Below are 14,489 nucleotides of genomic sequence, written 5' to 3' on the forward strand. Positions count from 1 at the left end.
GAATATTAAACATGGAATAAAAATGTCAAGGGTAGACATAAAAAAAGAATATTCTTATTTCTTTATGGACTCATAATTTCAGCAGTGCCTGTATTCTCACCTGCTATTTTAGCAAATTCAACTCTTCACATTTATCTAATTATTTTATTCTTGGAAGTGATGAGAAAGGTGTTTAAATAAGGCTATTTAAATGTGAGCTGCTTAAAGACTTGAAAAATAACTCTTCATAGAAGGCAAGGCTGAGGAGCTTGTTTGTTAGGATTCAGCAAGTAACTGGTTCACCAACACAGAAGTACTGATAACAAATATCGAAGGAGAGTGAGAAGGTGTCTTTCATGTCCCCATCGACACAAAAAATCCCATTTTAAGAATTTTCAGGCTTATCTAAAATCTCCTCACTACAGTCCAGAAATAGTATCCTAATATAAAACAGGGCAGTATAGTTCAAGTTTCTAAGTTGATTTCAGTCTGAAATTTACAGCTAAATTTGGAAACCTGGGTGCCTCCACTCCAAGATCCCCATGGCAGCATGTGAAGATCAGGAGCATAAAATCACCTGCTTAGAAGCCCTCTATCTCAGTGCCTTATTCTGTTGGTGACCACTGATGAGTCATAGATAAAACACAGCAGGAATCTTCCTTACCCTCCCTTTACTGCCTCTAGCAAAATGAACTTTAGGTGCAAGCCAGCAGTTACTATACTTTTCAAAAATGCATTTCTTTAAATAATGTAACTTTCTTTTTCTTTCTTTAGCAAAAGATTGGTTTTTTCATGCAATGAAAACAAAACTGGGCACTCTTCTGCCTCATTTCACTTATTAAAGTAATTCACACATAAATGACCTCATTTTTTTTTGATTTTGATTTTGATTATTTTTTTCCAGATGGCTCTGTAGCTTTTCCTCAAAGCATGCTGCTTTGCTGCTTTTCATTTGATACGAGCAACCACAAGTATTTTGGTGCTTCAGTGCTTGCCTATGTGGTGGCTGAAAATTTGATACTTAGCCTATTTCCTGGTTTTCCATATTGAAACGTTGCAGCTCAGTAGCCACTGTGTGGAAAAAAACCCTTCTGTTCTTTGGTCTCACCACTGTGGGCAGTAAAAGGCAACTTTCTTGTAGAGTATTATGGGCATAAATTATGTTTCTCTGAACAACTTCATAACAGTGGTATACACTGATTTACACTAGATGGGGTTATTTCTTTCAGTCTGGAGGCTGCAGCCCCCAGAGTGCAGCCAGTCACCTCTTCCATGCCTGTGCAGAGCTCAGAGGATGTAGCACTGAGGCTGCTTTGTGTTACTCCACAGCCTCTGGCTCTGTCAAGCTCTCCTGTTCAGTCCTGTGGACCCCAAATCCATTTGTCCAGTGATAATGACTGTTGCAAACTTTGTCACAAATGAGTATTTTTTTGGTTAATACCACCTTTTTAGTAACAGCTGACAGCTGAGGCAATGTAGTGAACCCACAATGTTCCCTTGCAGTAAAGCAGAAAGGGAGGAAAATGATTGAATCAAAGGCTCTTTGTTTTCTCTGGACATGACTCATTAGAAACACTTCTCTCCACTACTGCTGTGTGCAAACTTCTTAAGAGGATCTGACTATGTTGCAGTCTCCAAGCAGATGGTAGGAATTACATAACAAGTCTAATGAATTTGGTGTTTGATTGTGTCAGGGCCTAGTTATAATGAATGTATTAGCTACTAACAGCCTCCTGTTTGTCCTGGTCCTCCAGCTATCAGATTAACCAAGACCTTACTCCATGCCAAGAACAGGGAAATTCTCCAAAGCCTTCCCTGGTCCACTGAGGTCATGGAAGAGGCTGCAGGGTAATGTGGCAATGTCCTTAATCACATAATTTTACTTTGGTCATCTCTTTTCCCATGTGCTGATTTAGCCTTGCTTAGCTTGTGAGATCTGGTAGGAGTAGTGGTTCTTGTGGTTAAATTCTAGTTTTGATACCACTACTGCCTCTTTCCTTTCCCTGAAAACCAAACTCCCAGTTATGGGACTACAGCTGTGACAACACAGGAGGGCTCAGCTAGGTTTGTGTATTTCCTGTAGCCATTAAGGGAACTAGATCACAAAGTTGAGTAGTACTGAAAACCTGGTCATTCTAACACACCAGTTTTTACTCAAGAATAAAGAACCAATAGTAAAATACTGCTTCTGTCCTACTGACAGACTAAAAAACTGCTGTACCAATCTGCTCTTGGAACTGCTACTACTTCTCCCCCCCACCTCCTTTTTTATCTGCAGCTTCACAACCTGTTCTTATCTGTAATTACCCTGTCAAGGAGCCCAATCTGCCATTTGCTGCAATAATGGATCATGTTACTAAATCACGACTTTATTAGACAAACTGTCACGAAGTATATTAGCAGAGAGAATCATTTTCTTTGTGCTCTGCTCCTGTTAACAGACTTCAGTGGATGGGAGAGTATATCTGAAAATGGTAACTGACTCAGAAGCCAGTTTATTTAATTTGCAAAGCCTGGAGGGTATTTGGCCATCTGCTTCCTGTTTAAACTGAGCCTTTTGGAAAACCTGGGCAGACCTTGCCAAAAGGACAGTTTGGATCTTTTATAAAAATTGAGACCCAGGAAGCATGATTTAATGAGAAATTCATCACTCACAACCCTTAATCAACATGGAAAACCAAAACAACAGAGCATGAAAAAAGCAAGACCTCACCAAAGCAGTGAAACTTCAGCCAAGATATCATTAGAATTTTTGGCTGCCTGACCCGGGAGATGAACTATAGTCAGGGCTGGGCTGTGATGACTCAGGGAGCTCTCTGCATGTGGGCAGGCCCAAGCAGTTAAACCTGCACGTGTCAGCAGCATTTGAGAGAACACTGTCCAATACTAACTGATGAGTTAGTGTCTGTGGCAGGCTGGGGAGGTGAGTTCTGGAAACTTGCAGACTAACTTTTGGAACTTCTCCTGACTATAGCCTCTTTGTTGGGCTGATGGTTTTGGTTTGGTTTGGTTTGTTTCCCGAGGGAGTCAGCATATTTGGTGATCTCTAGTTAGAAGAGCTGCTGGCTATGGAATAGGACTTCAGTGTAGTCCCTGACTGTCTAAACCATGGATATTTTTTGTGCCTAGGTGGGAGGCATAGGTGGGCTAGAACTGAGGAGTGGGAGATTTTCTGAGATCTCCATGGTTTTCAGGGCCTTGGCCTGCAGTTGTGATTGTTTTCTGCTTTTACATCAGTCATACCAACATGGAGCTTCAGCTGTGAGTGCTCTTAGAATTCAGCACTCGCACCTCATTTGTCAGTCACACCCTTTACACTGCAAAGCAAAATTAAATTGTCTCAGGCTGCCATAACCTTTTCTCCCCCATGTATATTCCTTCCTCAAATACTTCATTTGCTTTTTTTCCACAGCTGAGTTCTGGCCCCTTCTTCACTGCAGCGCCTATCCAGGCTGCATTGGCTGCTGGAAAGTCTGTCTAATAGGAGCAACTATGAATGCTGCTCTGTGTCCTGGGACTTTGGGGATTAGCACACATAAGGGTGAGCAAAGGTCCCACTACCATGGGTACCTTGTACTACCCTGATACAACTTGTGTGCTATCACTTCTGAATTTCTTAACCTTCCACATTCATTCTGACTTCTGACCTGTCACCCAGGTTCCTCCTTTCCCTTTGCTCTTGGGCCAGAAGTGAAGAGGAAAAGTTGAGAAAAAGTAAGGAGAGTGCCCAGGAAGATTCTCATTCTCAGTGGCAAACCAGGCAGAAGGTCAAGTTGACTGTAATATTTTCTTTGTAAGTCCTGCCTTTCTCCAAGCAGTTCAGCCAGCCCTCTGCTCTTCTAAATCCTGCTGTTGTTTGCATCAGTTGTGCTCCAGCTGGTTGAGCTCAGGTCTGCATAGGAGACAAAAATCTGGTTGGGTTTCCCCTGCAGGCAAAACTTTGTGGCTACTTATGATGGAGCAGCCTGGGGTCTGACTGAGGAGCAGTGACCCAACCACGGGAGGCTGCCTGTGGGATAGCCTGGCTTCCCTGAGGCAGAGTCAGGAGTGAGCCTTGTCTTCAGCTGCAGGGTAGTCTGAACCTTCCCTGCTGCCGGCTGAACCTCCAGCTTTGGTGGCTGCTGCTTGCAGTGGCCACTGCCACCAGCTGCTGATTCCCTGGCCGGGCACCAGCGTTTGGAACTGTCAGGAGGAGCTGGGGCTGGCTGTGTTGCTTGGAGAGTGCTGCATCTAATGGTGCCTGGAAGAGCTGCAAGTCAGAGAGACAGAGGCCAGTGCATTGCATGAAAACAGCTGCCAGGCACTGCCGCGCTCCTGATGCCTATTTTTCAGTGTGTCTGTTTCTGCTTCTGACTGCACTAAACTCAAGGTATTGCTTGCTTCTCCCTTGGGGCTCCTTAGTTCAGCTCATGCCTCATGAGCCCCTTTGCTCCTGGCAGTCCTTGTGTCCATTACCCACTGGCACCACTGAACAGCACAGAATGCTTCAGGCAGCTGTAAGGAATCCCTCTCACCTCTCTGCTGTGCTCATTGGCTCACTCTCTTCAGCACTTCTGTCTCCTTCTTCCTGTCCTCACTTTCCAGATGAAGTGTCTTTTTTTTTTTTTTTTTCCTTGAAGACTAGTTTTTTCTTCTGGTGTTCTGTGGAGCTGCTGAAGCTTGTTCTGTCCCTATATGCCTTACTTATGATGGGTTGTAAACTCTTCTATTTGGCAGTTGGACTCTTGTCACAAATGATGGTCAGGAGTGCAGGGATTATGCACAGTCCTAGCAAGCACAAGGATGCTATACAGAGAGTCCTTGGGGCCAAATTCCATGTACTCAGTCCTTATGGCTATGAAACTGACTGAAGACTGTCCCTATTGGCTTTTAGTTTGTGTTCTCTGCCCTTTCAAGACATTGAGTAGTATCTAGCTAAAGTATTTCAAGGGCTGGAAGAAATCTTATGGCAACTCCCTAGAAAGAAAGGTTGATGGCCCAGGAAAAAAGGGCTGCCGTTTGTCAATTCACATTCTGCAGAAATTTGCATACTGCAGCAATTCTTGATTTCGTGTCAGGGAAAAAACTGCCATTAACATTTAGATGTATGGAATTGCTCTCTCATACAGAAAAGAGAGTTTTCTAGACACCCTTGTAATTTAAGGAGCTTCCCTTATATCCCACAACATCTACTCTTGTTGTCTTATTTAGATACAGGGATAAATGGATATGGATAATTTTCCTTTGTAACTCAACTACTGCTCAAAGTTCAGATATGGGCAGGAAAAACCCATTTGTAACACATTTGTGCTATTGCTTGTCACTCAACACTTCAGACATTTCTGCTGCCTTCTCATCATAGCACGTAACAATTTCTGAGTACCAAGCTCTTTCAACCTTCCCCTAATTTCCTGGTGTGGCAGGAACTGAAGGTTTCCTTGTTTATTGCCATGTCTGAAATACAGCTGTGCTGAACTGTCTGAGGGTTCTGGTTTCGTTGCAGCAGGAAGTGTTGCCTTCGAGGTGGAGAATGAGATGGAGATCAGGAGCTGTTAAGGGCCTGTGGCTTAGTCAGAGGCAGGAGCTGCTGACGTCTAGTTGAATGCTCTGTCTGAGGCTGCTCCTAAGTGGCCTAGATTTGTTGCCAGCGGTGAAAGGAAGAAGTCAGTGTTCAGTCTGCTTACATTCATTCTTTGGATGGCTTTTTATAGGAGAAGATGCCATGACAAAAATACACACCCACATACATAGAGCGCAGCATCAGCCTGCCTCATCTTGCTCGGGGAAGAGGCCAGGGGAAGAAGGGCACGTGTGTGAATGTAGATGCAAGAGATGAAATAAAAGGTACACAAAGAGATCCTGGTCAGCAGGAGCATTAGAAGTACCATTTGAAACTTGTAATTTAAACAAATATTGAGTATAATGGCAGCTAAACTACCAGGTGTTGGAGGAGGGGATCCAGGGGAATCTCTGTCTTATCCTCCAGTGGCAAATATTGCTGCTTTAAACCAAAATATTCCAAGTTACTACATCTCCCTCATTTAAAGTATATTCATATATTTGAAATATGTGAATGGGAAAGTTTGGTGCCCAGAAACGATATGAATGTTCACAAGATACCAGGTGTGAAATACCTTGGCATGCACTGAGCTCTGCACAGCAGACAAATTTGGTATTGATTTTTCCTGGCTGTTACTGCTTGTGTCCAGGAGATGTCACTGAGAAGCTGTAACAAACCAGCCTAACTGGTTGGAGTTCCTGGTCTAGAGTGCAGCAGTCTGGGGAAAATCTAAATTTGCATGACAGCATATTCTCCATCACTGCTGACTGCAGACAGTGCAGCTGGAGATCCAGCTGCCGTGCATCAGCATTTGGCACCACCCCAAGGCCAGTGGGGAGGTCAATGTGGAGGCCATGGCTCTGCTCAGCATTTGAAATCCAATTTAGTACAGTGTGAATGATGGCTTTCTTTCCCTCTTGGCTGAGAGACTTTTGAGTCTCTGTAGGCCTGTTTTCTTCCTATCAAGGTGAGTTTAGTGAATGATCTAACACAACTGAGTAATTTTCAGGTGTAATCAAAGCAATAATCAACCTTCAGAAAGGAAAAGAGGGGCTGAAGGTAGTGTGCTGATACCATGTCACCAGATGTCAAGAAGAAAAAGGGTTTCCTTGTTCAAAATTCGTGTTTTCTAGAGCTCTGAATTTTGCGTTGTGCAAACGTATTCCACAGCATTCCAGCTCTCCAGGGCTAGACAGCACAGAAGGCACCTTAAATAATCTAACTGAGGCTGGGAGGATAGGGCAGAGGCAAGATCAGGACTAGCAAGGGACTGTCAACTCTACAGAGAAATAGCCAGGAATTACTGCACCTCCTTGCAATAACCACCAACACAGGATCAGGAGAAACTGGTTTGTGGCATCAGCTGTGGTTATCAACAGGGAAAGGCAACGGTGGATGGGAGCAGCCTTGTTTATGGGGCAGCAGATTTGTTTATGGGGATTTGGAGGATGTTTTCAAGGAATGAGAACTCTTTTTTTCTCTCCACTCCCATGCTCCTAATGGGATAATTTAATGGGTATTTTCCTGAGGAAGGTAATTTACTGTCTCCTTCTCACAGCCTCCCCTTTACTAAAGAGAAGCCCAGAATATGGCTGTCCCTTGGGCAAGAGTTCTCTGTGTGTGACAAATGACTCAGAAAACTGTGTGTACAGCAGGACTACACTCAGTATTGGGCTGTTAGAGGATTCCTGAGCCTGGTGCAAAAAATAGGTTTACGTAAAGATTGCAGAGAAAGGAGAAAGACTCGGGGAAAACATACCCTTAATGCCCTATTTAAGGAGAACGAAGCAATAAGGTATGTGTAACAAAAGCTTTGTTTCGTTGTTCCTTTATGTGCTGCTGCCTCCTCAGTATGCTCTCAGCTCTGAGTCCAAGCTGGTGAGAAAACCCCTCGTAACTTCTGTGTGGTTGGAGCGATGCCCAGATTTATTAGTGGAACCCAGTTAGGATTGGTGCTGCAAGTGAACAGAGTCTGTGCTGTGGACTACAGCAGCTCTTGGAGCTGAGCATCGTGTCAGGAGCACTGTAAATGCTGCTTGGTTCCAAGGGGCTTACCTCCGTGCTTCCTGTAGCTCTACCTGAATCTGGATCAGGGAATCCCTCAGAAAGGGACTCTTCTTAACCTTGTAGCTTACAAGCTTCCTGACCTGTTTAATAGAGGTTTGATGCAAATAAACAGGATGAGCAAAAGTCCTCCATGCACTTTGAGCATTTTTTTGTTAAGGAAAGACCTAAGCCTGGATTGGTCCCAGGCTTTTGTTGTGGGTTGTGTGTGTGTATTCAAAGGTTTCATTCTCTGTTACTTCCTTTCATTTGATGTCTAGAAGGAATTTGAGAGTGCTGTACCTATAGGGAAATACTGTAGTACTATCACAAGAAATTATTTGGAAATGGGAAACAAAGAACAAAAAAACCAAACCACTTAATCAGAATTGTGCAGAAGATTAAGGAAAAAGCTGAGAATCTCAAAGGCTAGAATCTCATCTGGAGTAAACGGAGGTAATGAAACTACAGTGAGTTATATCAGATGGGAGCTGGTGATGATTACTGGGCGTGGGCACTTTACAAGGAGAAATATGCCGATGTTTCCCACTTGAGCACTGACCAGTCTGTTCAAAGGCGTAAAATCACCCTCTAAACTTTACAACTTGTCTTTTGCAGGAGGAAGAGGGAAGGATGGGGCACCCATTATAACCTTTCCAGAATTTGCAGGATTCAGTGAGATACCCGATGACGATTTTCTGAATGTGGTCACTTATCTAACCAGCATTCCCAGGTGAGGCTAAGCACAAATGTCTGTTCATTTCCTAGAGAGTTTTGCTTCCCCAGGGGCTCACTGATTTTAGTGGTGCTACCAGGAAGTACCAGTGCCTCTGCATCTATCCAGTCGTTATGAAACTTGCCTGTGTGCTGGAGGCCCTAGGAATTATTTCTGTTGTCTGCATGGAAAAGAAAGCTTCACACAGGGCAAGTTGAACTGAATCAGAGCATGAGCAGATCTGAAGAGCAGCAGCAAAGATGGCAGATTAAAGGGAGTTAAGAGGGGTTGTTTGTGAAAAGTCTGAGGGGCACTGGATGTAATAAGGGAAGGGCTGCTTCTGGAAGGAGCCATACTTATGTAGTATGACTGCTTATTCTCTGAGTGCCTCTTTCTATGCAGCTCTCCCTTTGCCGAGGAAGCAAGTGAGGTGCCCCATTGGCAGGATTCTGGCAAGCATCATGTGCTATCTGATACTTCATTTCTTTGGAGATTGCTCCACAGCCAGGATGTTTTCCTTGCTTTTCGCCTGCAGTTTTATAAGGATAGTGAAACAAGCTGACTTCCCCTACTCTGAAAAAATGTGCTAAGGCATGACTGCTGAATTACTTTTTGTTTATCGAAGAGAGCTTAATATTTTTTCAGTCCCCTGATCCTGTCTCTAGACCATGGCTCTTTGTGCTAGTGAGAAGCACAGCAACTATTTATTATTTCCTGTGGTCTTCTGTAAAAACGTGCTTAGAGGATCACAGCAGAAAACGTGCCTCCTTCAAGTTTGAGTGAGAAGTTTTACAGCTTTACCTACGTGTATTCCCCATATTTGCCAAAGTTGTTGCCAAAGAGTTGCCAAAACAAGCTGAGAGAAACAACATACTGTGAACTTAACAGCTTCATTGTTTCAGTCTGCTCTGTGGGACTTTTGTTCTGCCAGGGGAAACCCTGTTTTGAGTATTTCTTCACTTGCTCCAGGCCTGGGAGGGTGACCAGCTTCAGGGTATACACAATAGCAGCAGTGGCTGAGAAAACCACAAAGTAGTTTTTCAGTTCTTTGTTCTTGGTATGCAGGGAGATGATTCCCAGTAATGCTGTCATATGTTGGGGAGCCAGCATGCTATATTGTCAACATGATAGACAGAAATGCTTTGAACTTCTTCAGCCTGTGTGAAGCCCAAAAGCACGGATGGGTTCAAAAGAAATGAGCCAAATTCATGAAGGATTGCTCCATCAATGGCAGCTGGACACAACGGCTCAGATTCAAACTCAGGCTGAAGAAATTAATTTATTCCTTAATGCTGGGAATTGGGAGAATATACCAAGAGAAATACTGTCCTTCTCATTTTCCTGCTGCCTTTGTCTCAGTAGTCACTATCGACCAACACTGGAGTCAGGGTGTTGAGCTAGACGGACCTTTGCTTTGATTCAGTTTCAGTTCTGTGTTTTCTGCTCTCCTGAGGAGTCCCAGAGCCATGTGCAAAGAATGAAGAATTGAGTTTTAAAACTTTGTAAGTCAGGAGAGCTGTGATATACGTATTTTACAGCTGATGAGGTATGTGTGAGTAATGTCTCACTGTACAGACAGGCTCAGCAATACTTGTGTTGAGTAAGTGACTGTTCAGTTTGCTTTAAATGACTTGTTCAAGGTTAGTGACAAGCTGGGCTTTGAAAGTACATTTTCTGCATACCAGCACGTTGGTTTGACTCTTAGCTTCAATCATAGACTGCACTGTAGGGATGTGAGTTTTCCAGGGAATTTTCTAGTCTTTATTGCAGTGCTTTTAGAAAGATTGCCTGCATTTCTTGAGTCACTATTTGAAACTTGCCACTATCTCTGTAAATGGTGAGGGAGAAAGGTGTTAATTTAGAAGAAGAACCCGAGCAGCAAGCTTTGTGTGATTTATGACATAATTATATGGAGTTCAGTCTCAATCAGGCGTAAGTAGGGGACCTGTTTGGGTGCAGCAGAGCCCTGTTAATCTGCAGTAGGCTGGTCTATGCACAGTGTCTCTGCCATATACCTCAGCAAGCAGTAAAGGGACTGCATTGTTACTTTTGCCAGCACTACTCTACTAGATAGTGCTGTGTATAATATAGCAGCATTCCTGTGCATGTAGTTTCACGGCTAGTAGTCCACCTTTTACTTTAATTCTCAAGAAAGGTGTGAAGGTATCCAAAAAAGTGACCAAGAACAGAGAATAGTCTCTAATTCTTCTGGAGTTACATGAATCAGGTGAGGTGAAGTATAGTTTGAAAAGCAGTTCATCCTATTTATCATAGAAAATACTTCCTTCTTCAGAGCTTAGTGAACCAGAGAAATCAGCATCATTTTCCAGGCAAGTGTAGAAAGAATATCTGTCTTTTATAGTGTCTGATTTTGCATATCCGGTACAACAAGGTTCATGCTAGTTGTGGAGATAAGCTCTGTGATTGCAGATAACGTCATTTAGTGTTAGTAACTTTCTAAGTCCCGCTGGAATGATTAATCTTATATGCTCATATGACAAAACATATGACAGGATTGAAGATCAGCCCAGTGAGACTTTTGTAACTTGATTTGTTTTCCCCCTGGTTCAACACCTGTTTATGGGAGTGCTCCACCAAAGGGGTCTGGATACAAACACATCCACAGGCACTCAGTAACATAGTGTATGCATGTGCATACCTCTGTGCATGCATTAGATAGCTCCAGAAAGCCCTTTTTTACATGCTTTATTACATGGCCAGAATTCCTTTCTCTTTAACTTGACATGGATTAGCTCCTTTGATAAACAGGTGCCCTTCCCTCCTTCCAAAAGAGGTCAGGCATTTCAACATCTGCTGACCTCCTCAAGTCAGTGTTCAAGGGCTATCTTGAATATAGAGCTGAGGATGGAACAGTTCTGCCGATTGCAGATATTTTACTCAGGGAAAGGCAACCTCTCTGCTAGACATCTGTAGATCAAGGCAAATGTGCCAGAATTTATTTTAGAGGTAAGCCTGATGTTTATCTGCTCTTCAGGATTGTCTTCAAATCCTCCTTTTCAGAGAACTGGAGAAACCCCAATGCATTTTCATAATGAGGGTAGAGATAATACAGTACAGACACTGTGAAAACATTGATAGAATATGTGTGTGTGTGTTTGTTTTTAAACAAACTTTCTCTGGATGCACACTTAAGTGGGGTTCTCAGCTGTACATCCACTTGTGCTGATGCTGCCATTTTGGCCAGGCCTCCTCCTGTGGCTGTTTGCCTGCATCCATCCCTTGGTGCCAAATGACATTCAGACCTTGGTATGGTCTTTCAGCATGCTGATTGAAATAGGATCACTTGCTGACACTCTCTCTGTTTCCCTGGCTAAATTTCGGGCCTCAGTCAGTCCTATCCAGCTAAAAACGAAAAAAACCCAAAGAAACCACAAAACCCCAACAACAACAACAACCAAACAACCCCACAAACAAGCAAAACAAACCAAAGAAACCTCCACATCAAAAAGCAAATATACAAGGACCATTGGTTTATCTCAGTGACAACAACTGATGCTGAACATCATTTGAACATGAAGACCCCAGGCTCAGACTTTTGTGTTTAGTTTCTCACCCTTTCAGTAACGATCTGCAACACACACAATATCTTTGTTGCCTTTATTTGAATATTATCAAGGAATTTTACTCTGTGGAATATTTGTTGAGCTACTGGAGGATATGTATGTGTTTGTGTATATCTAAGACTACTGAAGGGTGTGTATACATTTGTGTATTTTCAAAAGGTAAAACAGATTCATTTTCTTCCCTGTGCTTGAGAGGCACTGCTGCAAACATATTTTCTGTCCTCTCCAGAGAGCTGCATGTTGCACTACTAAACAGGAAAGGTCATGTATTGTCACTGCATTTCAGAGGAATGCTGTAAATGTATTAAATTGGAAAATTCAGTGAGTTTTCCTGTCAGCAGTATGAACTATGAGGAACATTCGCATGGCATCCCAGTTTTGCACAATACTTTGGCTTTCAGTTTTTGATCCTGCAGAGCTGCAGCAAGAGCTCAGAGTTGTTATTGTGTTGATGGTCTTCAGTAGATTATTGACATGAATTTGTATAAAATGACCCATGGAAACAGTGTTCCTGGGTTGGTCCTTGTATGGGCAGTGGAATAGGGATCAAGGAGATAATTTTAACAATTTTTTTTTCTTAATCTGTGCTTAGATGCTTGATTGCCTTATGTCCTCTCATTAGGACATTTATACTCTTCCTGCCTGCCTCTGGTTTGTCCTGGGATGACTGAGCCATCCTGCTCTAGTGAAGTTTCTGGGCACTTCTCAGTGTGTACTTCTTAGCTTCTCCAATGCTGAGTGCTCTTGGAAGGCAGAGAGCAGAGCAGTCCCACTGAAACCTTGCACTCCAGAGTGGGATTTTTGAGAGGGAAAGGGAGGATGGGGTATTTATGAGGTCTACATAGGTGGAATGGAGCACCAAATCAGTGCCTCCCAGATCCTCCTTGAAAAGCATTGAGAAGGAACAGGAACTGTTATTGTGGCCAATATGTTAAAAAGGATAGTTCTGAATGACTTGCAACCCCAGAACAAGTTTGTGATTGGCAAAACAGAAGTCTTCAATTTCTGCTTTGCCTACCAGAATTCCTGAGGCTTTGTGTACACAAGTCAGGAGATACTGATGCCCTGGAGCTCAGTGCCCCTGTCAGGTGTCAGCATCCTTGGAGAATGAAGACTGCAGGGGAGTGTCTAAAGCTTGAATTACTTTGCAGAAAAAAAAAGATCTGGGGGTTTTGTCTTCAAAAGAGCACAGTTTAATTTGTGGCCCTGAACCATTCATGTCACCTAGACTGGCAGCAGAGTAGCACAGCAGCTGAGAGACTCAGCAGATAAAATATTCATGTTTTGTGTAAGCTGCTAGCCTTATGCTGGAAATAGAAAACTTGCTGCCTTTCCTTTTCATGTGCATTTCTGCAAATATTCATTCTTTCCACTGTACGTTGTGTTTTCATAATGGGCTCCGAGCGTGATGTGACGGAGGCTGTGTTTTGCTGCAGTACTCTGCCTTGCAATGGGAGTATCTCCCTGTAACCCAGCACACCTATTTCATCTGTTTTGCAGTCTGGAGGCTGCCAGCATCGGGTTCATCATCATCATAGACAGACGACGGGACAAATGGAGTGCAGTCAAGGCATCCCTGACACGAATAGCAGTAAGTACTTGCTTTTGTTATTTATCTTCTAGAAATTAAAATTATCTGCTAAACCTTCAGCACACGATACGTGATTCAAAATGAGCCTCCTGTGCTCATTTTAAGCTCCCAGTTTTTGGCTGTGGATGCAGATTCTTCCTTGCCCTGCAGCTTGTAAGTGTTAAATAAGAGAGGGAGGAAGCTGCAGAAACAAATTACATAGCCTTGTTTACTGCTGAATTAGAACAAATTCCTTACTTTCTGGGTTGACTGCGATACAAATTCTAGTAATTTGAAGTTGATTCCTAGAGGAGTATAAGAGGTACCCCTTCTGTGCCCTGAGGAGGGATGATGTGGCCTGCTTATGAAAGAAATAGATCCCAAGGGGTTTGTGTTTGCATGGTAGTAAATGATCTCTGTCAGAAACTCTTAATGGCTTATTACATCTCATTTGCAAAAGTCAGAGCTGGGCACTGATTTTCAGTGCTAAGAAAAGCAGCTGCTTCCATACATCTCTCACTAGGAATATTTACTGTGTGAGGACCAAGCACTTACACACAGAGGTGTAGGATGGAGGGATGACAAAGGTGACTTTAAGTTCTTTCAAGGTATTTAGACAGAAATGTTTTTCATTCTCAGGCTTTTTTGCTGCTCTCTTCAAGAAATTGTTCCCTTTTTGCTTGATGATCCCAGAGGAGTGTGAGAGATGTAGGCTGGGTGTTGCAGGCAGGGCCATGTCTGATGAACGTGTTGAGTGCCTGTGTGTGTGTAAAAATATGTGAGGTTAAAAAGATTCAAAAGCCTTTGCAGAGTGAATAGGTAGGTCAGCCTGGGGAATCCGTCCGTGCCGCACGCCAGCTTCCTTCGCCACGTCCAATGTGGGCAGCTAGCTTTGCCCTCTAGTGGCTGCAGCCTAAAAAACGGGAAAACCTCTCTTGTGGCGGTGCAAACGGGACTTGGTGGGGTTCGGATCTTGGGGAGGAAGGAAGGCACTTGTCAAGAACTTTGGAGCTCTGTAATAAATCTATACCAGAAAAGAATGTGTGGCTGGGCAGTAAA

At 43.3% G+C, this 14,489-nt stretch overlaps 1 protein-coding gene across 10 annotated transcripts in view; it reads left to right on the forward strand.

Annotated features, from left to right (window-relative positions):
* MCF2L2 (MCF.2 cell line derived transforming sequence-like 2) overlaps positions 1 to 14,489 on the forward strand; it is a 159,956-nt gene that overhangs the window by 39,481 nt on the left and 105,986 nt on the right. For all 10 annotated transcript variants that reach the window (XM_032120169.1, XM_032120170.1, XM_032120176.1 and 7 more), the window contains 2 exons: positions 8,180 to 8,294; positions 13,361 to 13,451. In XM_032120169.1, coding sequence (XP_031976060.1) covers positions 8,180 to 8,294; positions 13,361 to 13,451 — 206 coding nt within the window. The remainder of the gene's footprint in view (positions 1 to 8,179; positions 8,295 to 13,360; positions 13,452 to 14,489) is intronic.

This window comes from Corvus moneduloides, chromosome 10 (assembly GCF_009650955.1).
Source record: "Corvus moneduloides isolate bCorMon1 chromosome 10, bCorMon1.pri, whole genome shotgun sequence".
Classification (NCBI taxonomy): Eukaryota; Metazoa; Chordata; class Aves; order Passeriformes; family Corvidae; genus Corvus; species Corvus moneduloides.